General features: G+C 42.8%; 2 protein-coding genes across 2 annotated transcripts in view; one reads left to right on the top strand and one right to left on the bottom strand.

Annotated features, from left to right (window-relative positions):
- Positions 1–715: 715 nt before the first annotated feature.
- Positions 716–16,901, top strand: part of LOC110040462 (endothelin-converting enzyme homolog) — a 66,108-nt gene continuing 49,922 nt past the window's right edge. The window contains exons 1-4 of the mRNA XM_020745697.2: positions 716–991; positions 5,496–5,769; positions 12,861–13,057; positions 16,235–16,492. Of these exons, the coding sequence (XP_020601356.1) occupies positions 944–991; positions 5,496–5,769; positions 12,861–13,057; positions 16,235–16,492 (777 nt within the window). The 5' untranslated portion in view covers positions 716–943. The remainder of the gene's footprint in view (positions 992–5,495; positions 5,770–12,860; positions 13,058–16,234; positions 16,493–16,901) is intronic.
- On the bottom strand, positions 7,585–8,932 carry LOC149116806 (uncharacterized). Its single transcript, XM_089282500.1, has one exon. The coding sequence runs from the start codon at positions 8,833–8,835 to the stop codon at positions 7,771–7,773; it is 1,065 nt and encodes a 354-aa protein (XP_089138626.1). The 5' UTR covers positions 8,836–8,932; the 3' UTR covers positions 7,585–7,770.

Below are 16,901 nucleotides of genomic sequence, written 5' to 3'. Positions count from 1 at the left end.
AGATGCCTGCATGTGTCGCTATCATGGTGACACACTCACCTAAAGGCTCGTATGCCACTTTTTTGTTCTTATCACGTCTTGACGTCGATCATCTGTGATCAATTACTGAACAGAAGCACAGCAATAGGGAATCTATTTGTTTCATATAATAAGGTGACAAAAAATGTCGATAATGTCATCTTTGTGTCTCTCCTCCAATTAGCCATGTTCTAAACGAGCATGGCATTAGGTACGAATATTTAAAATGGATTTATTTGAAAAACTGAGCCTGCATGGTACCTTAAGAGCAATTAAAAGTTAGTAAGTTTACTAAACGTCAGTGTTTTTGTTTAAAACACGAAGATGTAAAACAATTTTGAAGAGCTGTGATTGAAGGGAGGTATCCCTCCAAACCATAAAAGTCCCCAGCCTTCGGTTACCTACAAGTGACGTCAGTCAGGTCGTCCAGAGCGACAAAATCCGTTCCTAGAGACACAGATCATCAGTTACACAGTTTCAAGTCGGACAGAACCGTCACAGGAGGACAAACGTTCATGTGCCATGATTATGGACGATAAACAACCGGTCATCTGACGTTGAATTTAAACTCAGCTCGTGTACTACATAAACCATCATTTAAAAAAAAAAAGCAAATTCGACTTGCATGAACTTTCCCACCAGGCAGACTAACCCTCAGCTTGCAACAATAGGTTAATCAGTCGCTGTTCGAAACAGGAGCCCATGCTCCCCGCCGAAGGATGACGGAGGGCCTAAAATTGAGCTGAGCCTACTAAAGCACTGATGCATTAAAAACGTCAGTTGGCAGGCAGATGCAAAATTAGCATTTTAAAACAATAGTAAACTGTGATTGTTCAATTGCATTAATTGCGTTAATTGAGGCATGTATAGCGGTTCTATTGCATGACGAGAAAGCTGAGAAAGAACACTGAACATCCCGCTGGCGATGGAACTGGATAAAAATTCCTCGGTGTCGGAAAGAAGAACAAGTTTTGTAAGTACACAGTCCACTTAAATCTGCACGGTTTTGCTCACGTACTTCATATCTATCGTCTGTTGACGTGGCCAAGTGAGCGGACGTAAGAATAATACATGATAGATAACACAATCAGTGCACTGTCATTTGTTAAAGTGCTCCGTCGGGTCAGTGAAACCTTTCGTTATAGTTATAATGCTCGTCCTAAAGTTATAGTTAAATTAAATTAGCTCTGCGCTCTGCGTACCGAAAACACTGTTCAATTAAGAACCTTGAGCTTGAACGTGAACTTGCATTATTCCATTTAAATTGACGTTCTTCAGACTTTTGAAAACGGTTGGCAAGCGAAACTTGATATAAAACGTCATATGCTGGGAATGATTTGCATCTCAATAATTCTCAAAGAACTTAGGTGTATGGTCGCCTGTTAGTAAACTAGTGCACTCTAGTCGCTGTCGTTTTCTTCCCAGTACGGATTAAATTGGTTATTCAAGATCTCGACATTAATTTAGATTTGCGAATAACTGCTTGGACCTCCACTGACTTTATTCCAAAGAAGTTGTCCATGCTACTGCACTTGGATTAAAAAAGCTTTAGCTTTCGGTTAAGAATTAGTAAAAGCCGGTAAATTATATTACCGTATGCAAATTAATTTCTGGGAGTTAGTGTCAAATTTTCTCAGCTTGGGTGCAAACAGTTTTAACACATAATTTATCGATGGGCCTCAGGCCGGACAATAATAAATTTAGGCTTTCAATATTACAGAAATTAACACAATAGTCTGCATATCAGCCCATTCAACGTCTTGTAATGGAAACATAATAAATTTCAATTGACTAAATTATTTGTCGTACTATGATCACAGTCGAGACACCTTCCTTTAATTTTTCCGTTCATAATTGAAACGTTTTTGAAGACAAGTTATAGAAAACTGCCCGAAGCCTCAATCAATCTGACTGGTCGGCTGTCTTGTAACATTTTTTAATATTTCTACTGTCCAGGAAGTAAACATTGCCAGGTTTCACTCGATGTGCTAAATGGCATTTGGTGTGAACAGCATTGGTACAGAATTGGACCACCTCATCGATAATACCATACTCAGTGCTAATCAGCAGTGTTCAGGTTGCTCTGTTAATTTTAGATCCAAACTAATTGGCGATAAAGAAGAGAATTCTGGCTGATTCCCCTAGTGGTAGCCTGCGTAGCAGTCTTTTCCGTTTCCTTTCAGGCAAGCGGGAGTCGCGCGAAGGCACGGGGACAGAGGTAACAAAAAAAAATTAGTGGCTGGGGGGAGGGGCAGGCTTTCCTTCCCTGTCCCTCCCCGTGCCACGAATTTTTTTTTTACCTCTGTCCCCGTGCCCTCGCGCGACTCCCGCTTGCCTGAAAGGAAACGGAAAAGACTCCTACGCAGGCTACCCTAGTGGTTCGAATTTAACAATACGGCTCGTTAAGATGGACTGCTCATGAATCAATAAATTAATTGCACAAAACAACCGTTTTTTGCCGTGTTTAAATCTTTTTATCTTCGTGTTTGGAGGACAATTTCAGTTAAATGTTCACAAAAGCGATGTGAGATTCTAAATAAATGCTTACCTTTCGCGCGCGCGTTTATCGAGAATATACATCGTGGAGGCAAATCAATTTAACATGTTAAAAAGGGCCATTGTGTTATTGAACTAGCTTGTTTTGGTCCGTATTGGAGAATATTGGTCTCGTTCTTTTTTTCCTTTGCAAGTGCGGTTCGGTCCATGAATCTGCGAAAAAAAAAATTGAGCAATATTTCTCCAATACGGACCTCACGCTAGTTCCATAATATACTGTCGAACCTCCACTAACAGCCACCTCCCTACAACGGCCACTTTTTTTTCGTCCCGGCGGACAGTCCATACATTCACTTTTATTTTAACCTCTCTACAACGCCCACCTCTTCACAACGACAACGGCCACTAAAGTTCGTCCCAAACTACCAAAATAACCTCTCCACAACGGCAAGTAAATCAAGGACTGACGAATGGTATACATGTATACAAAACCCCATTTTATATTGTAAAAGGTCACGAAACGTGATCCGCACTACGCAGCGTTTGCCTCTCTTTCTGCTTTATTGATATATTTTGATTGTGTTCGATATTTCTATGCTACTGGAAGTATTTTTTAAATATACAAATGCTGCAACCTCCTAAAAAAAGTGGCACATTACACCCCTCCCCATAACGGCCGCCACTCCCCAGTCCATAAAGGCCACTTTCATCTGAAGAAACATATTAACTGTTTCCATTTGTTTTCTTTTATTATGTTCTTTTATCATGTTATTTTATTTTACCGTATGCTTATCTTCAATTTACACTATCAATTACTTTTGCGTATTTCCGGTATTACGTAAATATCGGCTACATAAAAACACGCACCAATGTAAAATCTTCCATTGTACCTGAAGAAGGCTGGTTTGGCCAGCCGAAATATAGTACACCTTCAAAAAATCACACTACGTTGTGTCGGTTTTTGCTTTTGTATTCTTCAATGTTTTATAGTATACTGTTTTTGATCAAAGGTGAAACAGTAAATTCTCTCGGAGAGCTGACATTGGTTCTTGGGGCAATTTTGTATGGCATTGGTTTTTACTTTGGTTGGCAGCCACAAGGCTTCAGATTTTATGAGGTTAAAAACCCCTGTACTCTTGGAGTGAAGTCGAAAGCTGTAGTAACTATCGAAGCGAGTTTTTCTCTGCAATAGATGGTCGAGTAATCGACGTACTGACATAGTTTAATTTATCTCCGTACAACCTCAATATTTTAAGAAACGTCAGAAGAAGGCGTAGGGGCAAGAAGTATTTCGACTGCAAGAGCTACAAAGTGTAGCAGCGAAAGTTGTTCTACATTACACAGCAGTATTGTAAAGGGAGAGGAAATCATAACCAGACACGACAAAATATTTAACAAGGTCAAGAATGTTTTAAAAGCATCTAAAAAAGTAGAAAACGAAACGTTTTCGACATGAGGGTAGAAAGGTCGTACGCCACCAGCATAATTTTATACTCGTTAAGTAATTCCTGATGGGAACAGTTTGAGCTGGGTTGTCATTGTTGGATCATTTGGCCCTCTAGAATTCTTTGCTTGTGAAAAGATTACGCCTTGTAGAGTATGCGCCAGCTGAACGAATGTGAAGCGGTGCCTATTAAGCCATTATTTTAATGGACATTGTGTCAAAAGAACTTAGCCAATCCAAACTACGATTTACCGGAAGTAAAAGAAGTGTTTTAAAAACCTTGACCAGTGTGCCAAGATTCAGAACACAAGTGTCACAACTGCCAGTCATGTCTTAGATTCTTTGCCCAACTAACTTCAGTGATGAAATACGGTAAAATGCTCTTCTGAATCGCCGTTAGCACTTCTTAGTCGACATATCATACTTTGGATTGGCTAAAATCTTTTGATTTTTATATTACTAGAATTTAAAACAAAAAAATTCGGACTGCAGGTGAGTTAGTGTTTTGACGACCTGGATCGGTTGCTGGTCATTTAGCCACAACAATTTTATTTTACACTCACTTTGTAGCTTATGGGCCGTTAAGAGCACGAATCGACAGGCTTGCTTTGTGAATTGGCCTTGTAGAACTGACTATTACATGTTAATAATGAAAATGGATTATAACCGATTCGGGGCATCTTTTAAAGATTTTAATTCTAACCCTTTGAATTCTTTAGCCGTTTCTTGTTTCCTCGTTGCTCCGTTACTCGTTACTTGCTACTGCGTTACTCTGTTTAGTTGGACGGAAAGCTCTGGATCAAACAAATGGGTGACAAATAGATTGCTCGGTGCACGTAGCATAAAACGGTTCCACGTGTAGGCACATGTACACATTCTGTGCCTTTTCTTTCGATTGAACTAACAGACCATTATGCTTTGCAGGCTCCGATTCCTGTTTTGATTACGTCGTTCAAAGAAACCAAGAGACTACAGCATGTAAATCCTTGCGTCATTATTGAGGCACAAACCTTTTAGTCATCTACAGTTTTAACACCTAAGTCGTGAAATGAAACTGACCAACAGAGCAATTGTTGATTATAATGTACCACCTATCCAGGAATGGGGAAAACCGCCCTGTTGAAAAACAGTAGATAGGGAGTAGAAACAGAAAACATTATTTATCGACAAGCTGTGATGAGGAACGTTTAAAATGACATAGAGGTATTTATACGTCACAGAATAAGGCTGCTTGTGTTATCATCATTTTAGCAATCAGTTTTTCGTCCATTATTTTACATCGTTTTTACAAAATTCTCGTATACATTTTTCATACGGGAAACAGATTTAAATCTCGTAACCCATAGGTGGCCCCATAAAAGTAACGCAAGTCTTCACGATCTTCTAGGCGAAACTGTCCATGTTTTTAGTTCTGATATGTTTTGACAGTAGTTGGCTAAAAAGTGCTCAATTTTTGGAAATTTAAATTTTATTACACTCTATTTTATTTATTCATTTATTTATTTATTTATTCAGTTTTTTCTCTTTTTTTTCACAGCGTGATGTGCAACTATCGCCCGTGTCGGAAAAATTGCTGATAGCGAGACAGCCAAAAGAGGACGAGAACTCCAAAAAACAGCTCACGAAACGAGAAAAGCTTTTAGTTGGTTTTATAGCATTCCTGCTTTCCATGTTCATTCTCTTGGCAGTTGTCTTCGGCTTTCTTTATGTACAAGTCCATTCAAACTCACCAATAAAAGAGGAGTCAACAGAGGGGTTACATCAAGGCGTATACCCATGCGTGACGAAGGATTGTGTTATCACATCCACAGGTAACGCTGTCAGAACATAACTCTTTTAAGTCTGACATAGACTGCGAGCAAAAGAGAGACTGCTCGCAATTAGCCTCCTTCGCAGACGCTCTTTGGGCTCGTCACGCAATCTTTCTGCCACGAAGATTGCGTGACGAACCCAAAGAGTGTCTACTTTGGAGGTTAGCTCGCAGTCAGCTTTATTTATCCATCTTTAAAAGAAACATATATAATGGATTTACATAATTTAAAGGGGAAAACATATCGAGCATAGAGCGAATTATGAACGGGGCTCTCCCCTGCTGCTCATTTCACGGTAGACGTCGCGATGGCACCCAGAAACGTCAATTTCCTTTCTTGCGTAGGTACGCATCCCCATGAAGCTGTAACTTGCCGTTGCTAGGAGAACGCTAGGAGACCGACTTGACGTCGTTTTTATATATTTTTAAAAAGGTAAAAACCTTAAGCACATTTTGAAGGAATGAACTTCATTTCAACAGAGGTTTTGCGATCAAGTAAACCTCTCTTGCCACGAATAGGATAAGGAGCCTGGGGAGACTCCCATATAAAAATGACGGGAGTGCTCGTCGTACCTTTCAGGGCTTGAAAACGCGGTTTGGTACCTGTTAGGGTGTTCAGCCTCAAAAGGTCCACAGCGGGAGCTTTTGCGGTGCCTTTTAGGGTATTGAGCCGAAAAAATATGACAGGAGATAATTTGTTGCGTAAGATTGGTACCTTTTAGGGGAGAAAAAAAATTCAATCCACGCCCACAAAACAAGATCCTAATACTTCTTAGGGTTTTTTCAAACTTTCCGTCGAGTACTCCCGTCTTTTTTACATGGGAGTCCATGGAGTTTACAAACTTTGCTTTCATCTCCTTTTAAAAGCTTTGAGTGCATTATATACTGCAGACAGTCTCCTTTTTTGCACTAAGATCCGCGAGGGAAGAACGCAAACCAGGAGGCGAGTTCGCAAGTAACTTAAACATCCATGTACATACAGACACACCAGTCAAATATGACGATTTATAAGGGAAAAACCGTTATATTCTTAACCCTAAAAAACATGAAAGAGTATGAAAAAAGATAAGCCTACCTTGCTTCAGGTGTATGTTTCCTTTGTTCTTTAGAGGTTTCTAGATCGATTTAAGGCAATTTAGGTGGTTTTTAGCTTCACTGCTATGTCCTAGACAAAGCAGTGAAGCTTAAAATCAGTAAAAACCATCTACCACCTGTTTCTTCTTCCGACCCTAGCGATTCTCGCAGCTCGCGGTTTCGTCGCTGGACTCTGCTTGTTCGTTTGCGCTTTCCCCTCGCGGATCTCAGTCATCTTAGGGCAAAAGAGAGAAACTGCTCGTAGTCACAGCCGGTAATACGATTAAGGCCTTTTCACTCAGCTCCGATTTGCGAGAAGTATAAATGATCAACCAACCAAAAATTGTCCTTTATTTTCCCTTGTGTACTCCTTGCCGGTCACTCGTCACTCAGCTTCACTCGTATACTCCATAGGAAGCTCCCTCTCATAACCACGACTTTCCGAGCTCGCCCAAGAAAATTCCACTCGCTAACAATGGTAACAGGTTCAGTTAAAGTTTTACGTCATTTGTCTTGTCTCTCTAGTACCTGCTATGCGCAAATGAGAGGCATGTTTTCTGGGTTTTTAAAGTTTTTTTGTATTTAAGGCGGTACGATGGACGCAGTGCAATGTCCACCGACCATAGAGGCGTAGATGAAAAAGTACCGCCAAAGAGGGGGAGCACCCTCATACGAGGCCGGCTCGCCAACTTCGCCGGGGAGTCGAACCCCCGCCCCACCATAAAAGGCAAAAGACAATAGACACAGTTTAAAAACATTAGCACATGCAGTAAAAGCGAGAAAAGAAAGACTGATTTAAAAAAAAAAAAAAAAAAAAACTAGCTCAGTACATCCAACAAAGGCGACCAGGACTAGGGAAAGAGACCAAAGACTTCAATACGTGTAATAAAAACGAAGAAACCAAAAAGTTCTAGATAAAACCAGGCGCTCAAAAACTCAGTTTAAAGGAACCGTCAGAGACACGGCCAACGACGCCATTAGCACCCCATTGACGATGGAAGAGGCGACGACGCCGCTGAGAGAGGAAACGCTTGAAGTACAGAGGCAAATAGAAATTTGCCCTTGACTTGAGACAGGCCAGGAGCCTGAGAGCACTGGGTGGTACTGAGCGGAAGCGATAGTCGTTGCGCTGGCACCAGACTAAAAACTTACAAAGATTCAGTAAGTAGGAGAAGACCCGAGGAACACAAAGAAGCTCGTCGCTGCTAAAACCAAAGAGCATGTGTCGCACAGTTATGGAGGGAGCCAAGGGGGAGGCCCGAAAGAGCAGAGATTGAGCAAAGCCAATGCCACTCTGGATGAGGGGACACGAAAAGAAGAGATGTTCAGAGGACTCCATGTGATAACCGCAAAAAAAATTGGTGGGCAGGTTATAACCAAAGGAGGATAGCCGTTCAGCGGTGTACAAGACCCCATGAGCTACTTTCCAATTCAGATCAATGACTTGCCTGTCCAAGGGCAAGAAAAACAGAGATTTCCAGGTTGAAGGCCAGTCGAGGTCAACAAAGGAAGGTCTGAATTTGGTAACACAATGAGGCCGACAAGGGTGATTAAGGAGACACAACTGGTAGCACGATTTGCAAGAAAAGGAGGATGCCGGGAGGTCTACATTTTCGACCAAAGAGCGTACAACCAAGCCATTTGGAGAGGCTGAGCCATTCAGAGTTTTCCACGCATTCAGCATGGCAGCATAAAAGGGAGGAAGCCCGGCAGGAGAGAAAGCCGAAGGCGCCGAGAAGACACTCATGGGGTCTATACCAAAACGGTCAAAGAACCAGAAGGTCATTAGAGAGACCCAGCTGTTCGGGGAGCACAGATAACGGCGGATCCATTGCACCAAGAGAGCATTAACTTTAAGAGCAATAGAGACCACGTTAAAGCCACCCTTGGAGCGGTCATGGATTACTACATTGCGAGCCACAAGGTCACGCTTCCCACTCCAGAAAAATTTGAAGATAATAGAGTTGAGCTCAGCAAGGACCCAGGGCGGCATATGCACCAATGAGGCGACATACCAGATCCTTGACAGAGCGAGAGCATTAATAACAAGGGCTTTGCCGCTATATGAGAGGGACCGTGAACGCCATGAAGAAAGGCAGTTCTCAACGGCCTCAATTCTAGGGCGCCAGTTAGCAGTGTCAACGTTACCATTCCCAATGAAAACACCCAGGACTATTAGCTTGGAGGACGACCATTCGATTGGCACCGGTGCATCCACACGATCACGCCAAGCGCCAAGCCAAAGGCCTTTGCACTTCTCCATATTTAATTTGGCTCCGATGCCGGCCTCAAAGAGGGCATACGTGTCAAATACAGCCACCGTAGCAGCATCTGATGATGAAATGACAGATGTGTCATTGGCATATAAAGATAAAACCGGCAAAGACACAGAAGCACGAGGCAACACAAGGCCCTCGATGGCCGGGTGGGCCCGGATATTAACCGCCAGGACTTCCATAGTCAGAACATAGAGGAGAGGAGACAGGGGGCAACCCTGTCTAACTCCCCGAGAAGGTTTAAAGTAACGAGAGGTGTAACCGTTGATGAGGATGGAGCTCCGAATGTCAGAGTAAAGCAAAACCACCCACTTGATGAAAGATGGGCCAAAACCCATTCGAGAGAAGGTAGACTGGAGGAAGGGCCAATCGACGCGGTCGAAAGCCTTCTCTTGGTCCAAAGACAAGATAGCAAGCGGGAGATCCGCATCGTTGGCATAGTGAACCATATCCCGGAGGAGGGCCACGTTCTCACCAATGAAGCGATGGGGGACTCCGCAGGTTTGATCACGGGTCACGACATGATGAATAACTCTTAGAAGTCTTCCAGCGAGAGCTCTGGCACAGATTTTATAGTCCACATTTAAGAGACTAATAGGGCGCCAATTCTTATGCAATAGTCGATCACCCTTCTTGAAAATGAGGGAGATAAGCGCGCCCCGTTGAGAAAAGGGAAGAAGACCAGAGTCAAAGGAGGCATTTAGAACCTCGACAAGGTCAGGACCCAAAATATCCCAGAAAGCCAGGTAAAATTCGGCCGGGAGATCATCCGAGCCTGGAGATTTTCCTCTAGCCATACCTAAGAGTGCCTTATGCGTCTCCTCCACAGTAAGATGGCCCTCACAAAGGGGGACCTGCGAAGGAGGGACGAAAGAAGACAGATTATCTAGGAGCTGATTCTGGACATCGGTGTTGGTAGGGCAGGCACAAAATAAATCAGAATAAAAAGAGATCCATGAATCGCAGATGCCAGGAACATCAGCCACGATAGAACCGTCAGGATTCTGCATGGCAGAAAATCATTCCTCAACGCCATTTCTCTTCTCTAACCGAAAAAAGTAGCTGGTGGAGGCTTCGCCCTCCTCGGCCCAACGGGTGCGAGATCTGATGCGGGCACCCTCAGCCGCTGCATGGTCAAGAGACGCGATTGTTGACAGCGTGGACTCATAAACATTAAGAAGGGACACACGTCCATTGTCAATTTGAGCTTTTAAATGTTGAGCCAGAGATTGCAATAAAATACAAGTTGAGATGATTTTTACCCGTATCCCACCAAGATTGTAGAGAATCAAAGGAGTGTTTCATATTTTTCTACCCAGCCCAGAAATCCGAGACTGAAGATCTGAAACCAACATCCTTAAGGATTGAGGTGTTGAGCTTCCAGCGGCCAGGGCCGCGAGGAGTCGGTTCCGGAATAGGAACAGAGAGAAGAACAGCACAATGGTCGGAATAAGGGCAAGCCAACATGTCACAAGACCGCACGAGATGTATCCATGAATAGGGACAACAGACAAGGTCAAACCTGGATGACAGTGTGCCATCTGGCCTAAGCCAAGAGAAAGCAAAGGTAGCAGGATGAAGAGATCTCCAAATGTCAACCACACCACAATCACGAAAGAGGGAAAGAAGGGAAGCACTGCTTTCCCTGGAATAATCCAAAGCGTTGGAACCCCTCCTATCCATGGACCGGTCAAAAACGGCATTGAAATCCCCGCAAACAAGGGTGGCAACCGACGGATCAATTTTGGGGGAGACAAAACTGAAAAAGGTGTCCCTATCCGGATTCCGGTTAGGGGCATAAACACAGACCTACACGAAAAATCACATCACGATCTTGAAATTCAGCCAAAACAAAACGACCATCCGAGTCAGTGCAAGAATTAAGCAACGAATATCTAGGCCGGAAGAGAATAACAGAACCACAGGAGTGCGAGGAGCCGGGGGAAACAACAGACAAGAAACCGTAAGAAGAAAACCAGGAATTGCTCTCAGCAATTGAAGTGACATGGGTTTCCTGCAGGTAAGCGAGGTCCAAAGACAAATGGCTAAGCCAATGAAGCAGAGCCATCTTCTTATTCGCGTCCCGCAACCCATTGGTATTAAGAGTTAAAAAAGACGCCATGACAAGTCGGTAAATGAAGAAAAACATCAACTACGAACAATAAACAGAGTCTCAAGAAGGGAGATCAGCCCTAAGTGGGACGATCTCGCAAAACCATCGGCAGACCACGGTGCCGCCCACCACCATGGGGGGAGGCAGAGACAGTCCTGTACTTCTTTTTGGACGAGGGCTCTCTGGACCTGCTGCGTTTAAGCGATGCCAAAGATGGATCCATTGAGTCGACATCAGCCTTAGAACGCAGATCCGAAGATTCTAGGACTTCAACGACATCGGAGACTACGACGTCGCCAATAACACTACCATTTTGTTTAACATTTTGGACACTGCTAAGAATACTTTGGCTCTGAGAGAACTCAGAGATAGCTTGAGAGGAGGAGAGGGAGGGCACATCCTCAGTAAATTCTTCAATGTCAGAGCCGTCTGACGCATGCAAAAAAACTTCGTCCGGATCAGCTTGTTGAGAGGGAGGAACAGCCTCTTCCTGAGGAGCCAGCGAGTGGCTAGAGCAAGGCTGAGTAACAGGGGCCGGCTGATGAGAACCAACCAAAGAGTCAATAGACCCCTCGGAAGGGGCGACCCGAGGAGAAGCTAAACGACTGGAAGAGCCAGCAACTTCGTGAGAATCCGATTGGGCCCCACTGCTGGCGGGAGCACCAGAAGAAAATTGGGCAGCTGAAGGGCCCTCACCATTAGCAGGAGCACTTGGAGAATTTTGATCTCCCGGATGGGAGACCGAGCTTAACAAAAGGAAAAAACACGCAACGGCCAGAAAACTGGCACAATTGAGTGTAAAAGAAAAAGCTCTCGGCCGAAAACGGAGTTGAGCAAAGAAGAAAAAACGGAGGAAAGAAGCAAAGACGCCGCTTACCCTAGGTTAGGTCAGAAGACCAGCATAACGTCCCTAGGAGGGTCACGGCAAAGATGCGAGAAGTAAAAACTTACCAATCCTCCTGTCTTGTAGGACTATCAGTACTTGATTCTGCTTGTGATGGCAGCGGATCAAACAGCGAATCCAAGTCGATTGCCAGTCATAATGGTATCTATAACAAAATCTCGATCGTGATTGGCTCCTCGCGCGCCCATTTGTCACGCAATCGTCGCGCGATCACGTGGGTGTCCAATTACAGCCGTCCAATTTGAACTTTTTGTAATTGGATACCTGTAATTGGATACCCACGTGATTCGCACGTCAATTACGCGCGCTTTTATGGCTTCCTTCGCAATGTTTTGTTCAGTTTTCAAAACTTAGGAAAAGTGCTACAGATGTTTTCGCTCAAAAGAAGTTCTCATAAGACATTTTTAATTCCGAAATTTGTTATAGATATGATTATTAGTAATTGGACCTCATGTCGTACAATTTAGGGAGTAATCGTACTCGTAGTTTCAAATCGGCCTCGCGCTTTGCGCTCGACCGATTTTGAAATTACTCGCGCGATTACTCCGTGAATTGTACTCCACTCGGTCCAATTACTATTACTTGGTTCAAGTAACCATCCATTACATATCCGCCTGTATAAACATTCTTCTTGATAAGTGTACTTTCCGTGTCAACAGGCAAACGTTCACAATCGTTCCTCGTGTTTATCGTTTTTTTTGTTTTTTTTTGTTTTCATTTTGCAGAATTGCTCAACGTTTTAGATCCAAGCATTGATCCCTGTGAAAACTTTTATGAGTACGCCTGTGGGGGATGGAAAAAGAAAAACCCGTTACCCAATCAGAAGAAGGAGTGGAATCAGTTTACCAAAATGGAAGAAGAAAGTAATCAATTTATACGCAAGATTCTGAAATCAAAAGAAACGCAAGCTGAGTATTCAAAAGTGAGTTCAACAGCTAGTATATAATGTGCCGAATTGTTTTCGCACTTTCATTGGTTCTGACCTACGATCAATTGAAGGACAGACGTCATTAACATGTTTTGGTTTCTTTATCGCGTTCACGAAGTGTAACGCAATCCTAATCCAGTCTGTATCGAGATTTTTTGGGACGACCGAGTTAACCGTTTTGGCCTCCCCGCAGCCGGGCCAGATTACGTCATGCGTGCACGTGCACAGTCACGAGTACAGATTCGAGGCAAGTGTTCAATCTTTGGTGCTGTGATTCTCGGCAATAAGTAAGTTAACCCTCGTCATCAAGAGTGAGCATTTGGAGCTCCACGAATTGTGGTCAGAAAACAGATTTTTCAGGTTGTGTAGCTTGGCAAATGGCCAGGATATGTGGTTAGAAAATAAAAATTTCCGAGTTGTAGCTCGGAGTAGCTCGGACTAGCCCGGCAAGTGACCATGATTTGTTGTCAGAAAACAAACTTTCCTTGTCGTGTAGCTCGCTGGAAGGCCGTGATTTGTGTTTAGAACTAAGTTAACCTTTTTCATTTCTGTAAACAAGATGTAAATTCGAGCAAATGAAATAATACAAACACAAGGGTAAGTTGACAAGATAAGTATTGGTGACGCGCTGTCTGTCAGGGTCGGCTGGTCAGAAATTTATTTTCTCGAGAAATATTTATCACAAGTGTTGGCGATCTGAAACTGAAGTTTGAGTTTCGCAAATAGTTAAATAAAAGGTCTTTTTGGAAAATATTTTTCCCAGTACAAGTTAAAACTTTATTAAAGACATTTTTACGAGTCGCTGATGCGGGATATAATTTATACATCGCTAGTTCAACTTCACGTGCAAATCGTTATCTGTCATTCGATCAAACTTTGATGATCAAATCACAGAGAGCAGAGGAGTCCTATTTGACCGTATTTCCAGTTACATGCTCCGTACAACTGTAGCGCGAATCAATCTGTTGTTGATTCAAATCACTAAACGTGTTTCAACTATGTAGATGCATCGTGTCATGCGTCTGTTGAAACCTATACGTATAGTGATTTGAATCAACAACAGATCAATTCGCGCTACAATTGTACGATGAATGTAACTGGAAATACGGTCAAATATGACTCCTCTGCTCCCTGTGTCCAAATATGCAAAGTGCATTAGTTGTATAGAACAAATACATTCCATGCTGTCTTGCGTCTGTTCAGTAATTGATCACAAAAGGAGTGAAAATGTAGAACTGGTAAGAACATCAACGCCACACTCGACTATCGCCTCGTGTGGTTTCGTGTGCCATTTTTCTGTTCTTATTACATTTTGACGTCGTATGTGATCAATTACTGAACATGGCACACACGGTAACATGGCATCTATTGACATTAAATTAATTGACGCACCTTTGATAATACTTTGGAGTTTCACTTCGGACAGAGTAACTGGTTCCGCAGAAACCCAGTCTCCATTCATCTATCGATCGATGTTCACCGTATTTTGCTTACTTTCCCGGTTGTAAATACAGGTTAATTATGCTCAGAATCGTTATCGTGATAAAACATCCATCAACTCCAGTTTATCAAACCGGACACTGTGTCTATCGGTGTCTGTCTGTATGATGTTTTGTGACAATAAACAATAGGTTTTTCCGCTGAGAATTGTTGTACTTCCATTCAACCAAAAGTTCCGAAACTTTCGAAACAGGCTTAAATAATGCGGAAATTTCGTGGAAAAGTTTCTGCCGGAACTACGATAATGGATAAATTTCTGAAATGTAAAACCATTCAACCGAAAATCAAATGGAACGGAAATTCCTGGTAAGAAATGTTTGAAAACTTAGGTATTTCTTTGCGAGGCTGTCCTTGCCTCAGGAAATTCGAGAAAATACTATTCCTGATATGCACTGAGTGGGGGACACTCTAAACACGTGACTGGAAACAAAGGATCTATTTCGCTAGAGAGTTTTACGGGCTTCAAAGAGGGGAAAGGACTTGGGTTCAAACAGTAGGTCAGTAGTAAGGTACGTTCATTGGCTGAGTGAACCAATCAGATCGTCTAACACGAGTAATCCACAGTTCGGAAACCACGACTTGAGATGGTCTGTGTGAGGAATCCCTGCGCGAAATTGTACACCAGCGTCTTTCATGTCTCGGAGTCCATCTTGCTACGCGCCGTAGCAATAACGAATCGTGGAGAGAGGGTTTATGGACAATTCTTCCAAGTGATCCAAGAGTAATGACTCGAAGGTGGAAGGTGTGATGAACCGAAACGCTTCCCTCAGTTCTATTCCATTTCGGATCCCATTCTGCTTTTCAGTAGCAAATATGATCTTTGGGGCATCCCCTAGTGTTTTTTCGCATCCCCTGCTTTGACAACATGTTTGTTGTGACGAATTCCACTGTCTGCACAATAACGGCACCAAAGAGGCATGTTTTGATCATTGACTCCTTGCTAGTTTGACTCAATGAAATAAGGCACTTGAAGCATTATTTTTATAGCTGAGCTCCGGCGGCCCAAAGGGTCGCCAAGCGGAGCCCCATTATCATAGAAACCCGTGACTTGCTTTTCTCGTGCAACATGGCGGCCATACTCCAGTTACTAATTTGACCGAGACATGCAGCCTTGGTTTACAGCGTACATCTTTGACACTGGACAACCATGTTATGGTCAATTGACACCTGTCAAGACAAGGTATCCGCAAACCAGTATCACGTGACCATATTGCGGGTATAAATTTGTTCTTGTATAAAAATGCTTCTGTAGTTTGAGATTATTCGAACTCTGAAGGCCAAACAATGTAAACAGAAAACCTTACCGCAAAGTTAAAAAAAAAGCAAATCAAAATTATTGCTTATCCTGAATTAGTTTGGGTTAGTCTAAACGTGGTCGCCCATGGTCTTTGTGTTTCATTTCTGGGTAAGACACATTAATCTAAAATTGCCTCTCGAAAATGCATTGTAGATGGGTGACTTGACCAAACGCTGGCGACTTACATCCATCCAGGGGGAGAAGAGCAAAACGTTTAAGTTGCTTTATGGGTCCGGGGGAGGGATCGGCCTCTGGAGGGTGGGTGGTTATGACATATTCTAATTTCCGGCCGAAAAAACATCTAAGTTGGTATAAAAAAATGCAAACAGATCGAAATAAGATGTCCATTAAACACATTTGTGTATCTGTTACAGCTTGCATCCTTTCAGAAAGGGATAGCTTATTACAAGTCATGTATAAATACAGAAGAAATTAACAGAAGGGGTTCCAAGCCTTTACACGATCTGATAAAGGAATACGGATCTTGGACTGTAACCTCAGACGATTGGAATGAGGAGTCCTGGGACATGTTAAAATATATTTCTTTAATGAGGAGAAAACTGGCTGTAGGACCGCTGTTTACTGTGTTTGTAGGCGCTGATCAACGAAACAGCAGCATCAACGTCGTACAAGTAAGTCACTCTCAAAATATATTCTCGCATAATTACGAAGTAACTTCAACTAGGCTTTTGTTTTTTCGCTAATACTATCCTGCAAATGCAAATGTACCTCGCCGACTGACGCACCAAGGGAAGGAACAGACAGACTGTCTGACCGACCGACCGATCGACTTATCGCTTCCAGGTGGATTGTGCAAGATAAGGAAAACCATGGAGAATCCCTCCAGTTATTCTCTTTACTTCAATGCAACATTTGCCCTATTAAATTCAAAAGAAAATAAAATTTAGAAAACCCATAAGGGCTATGTCTTAAACGGTTGTACTTTTGTCCACTAGATGACACTTTTTTTACATTTTTCTAATAGCGGGTTTTGAAAATACATATCATAGGCCGGCACTAGTTGTTATGTTGGTCAGTTTG

This window comes from Orbicella faveolata, unplaced genomic scaffold (assembly GCF_042242905.1).
Source record: "Orbicella faveolata isolate gen_17 unplaced genomic scaffold, um_ofav_v1 contig_12, whole genome shotgun sequence".
Taxonomy (NCBI): Eukaryota; Metazoa; Cnidaria; class Anthozoa; order Scleractinia; family Merulinidae; genus Orbicella; species Orbicella faveolata.
This window is presented reverse-complemented; position numbering and strand designations above follow the sequence as displayed.

Bases quoted from the DNA above. Each gene is read 5' to 3' on its own strand.
- LOC149116806 (XM_089282500.1), bottom strand. From the start codon at position 8,835: ATGCCGCCCTGGGTCCTTGCTGAGCTCAACTCTATTATCTTCAAATTT.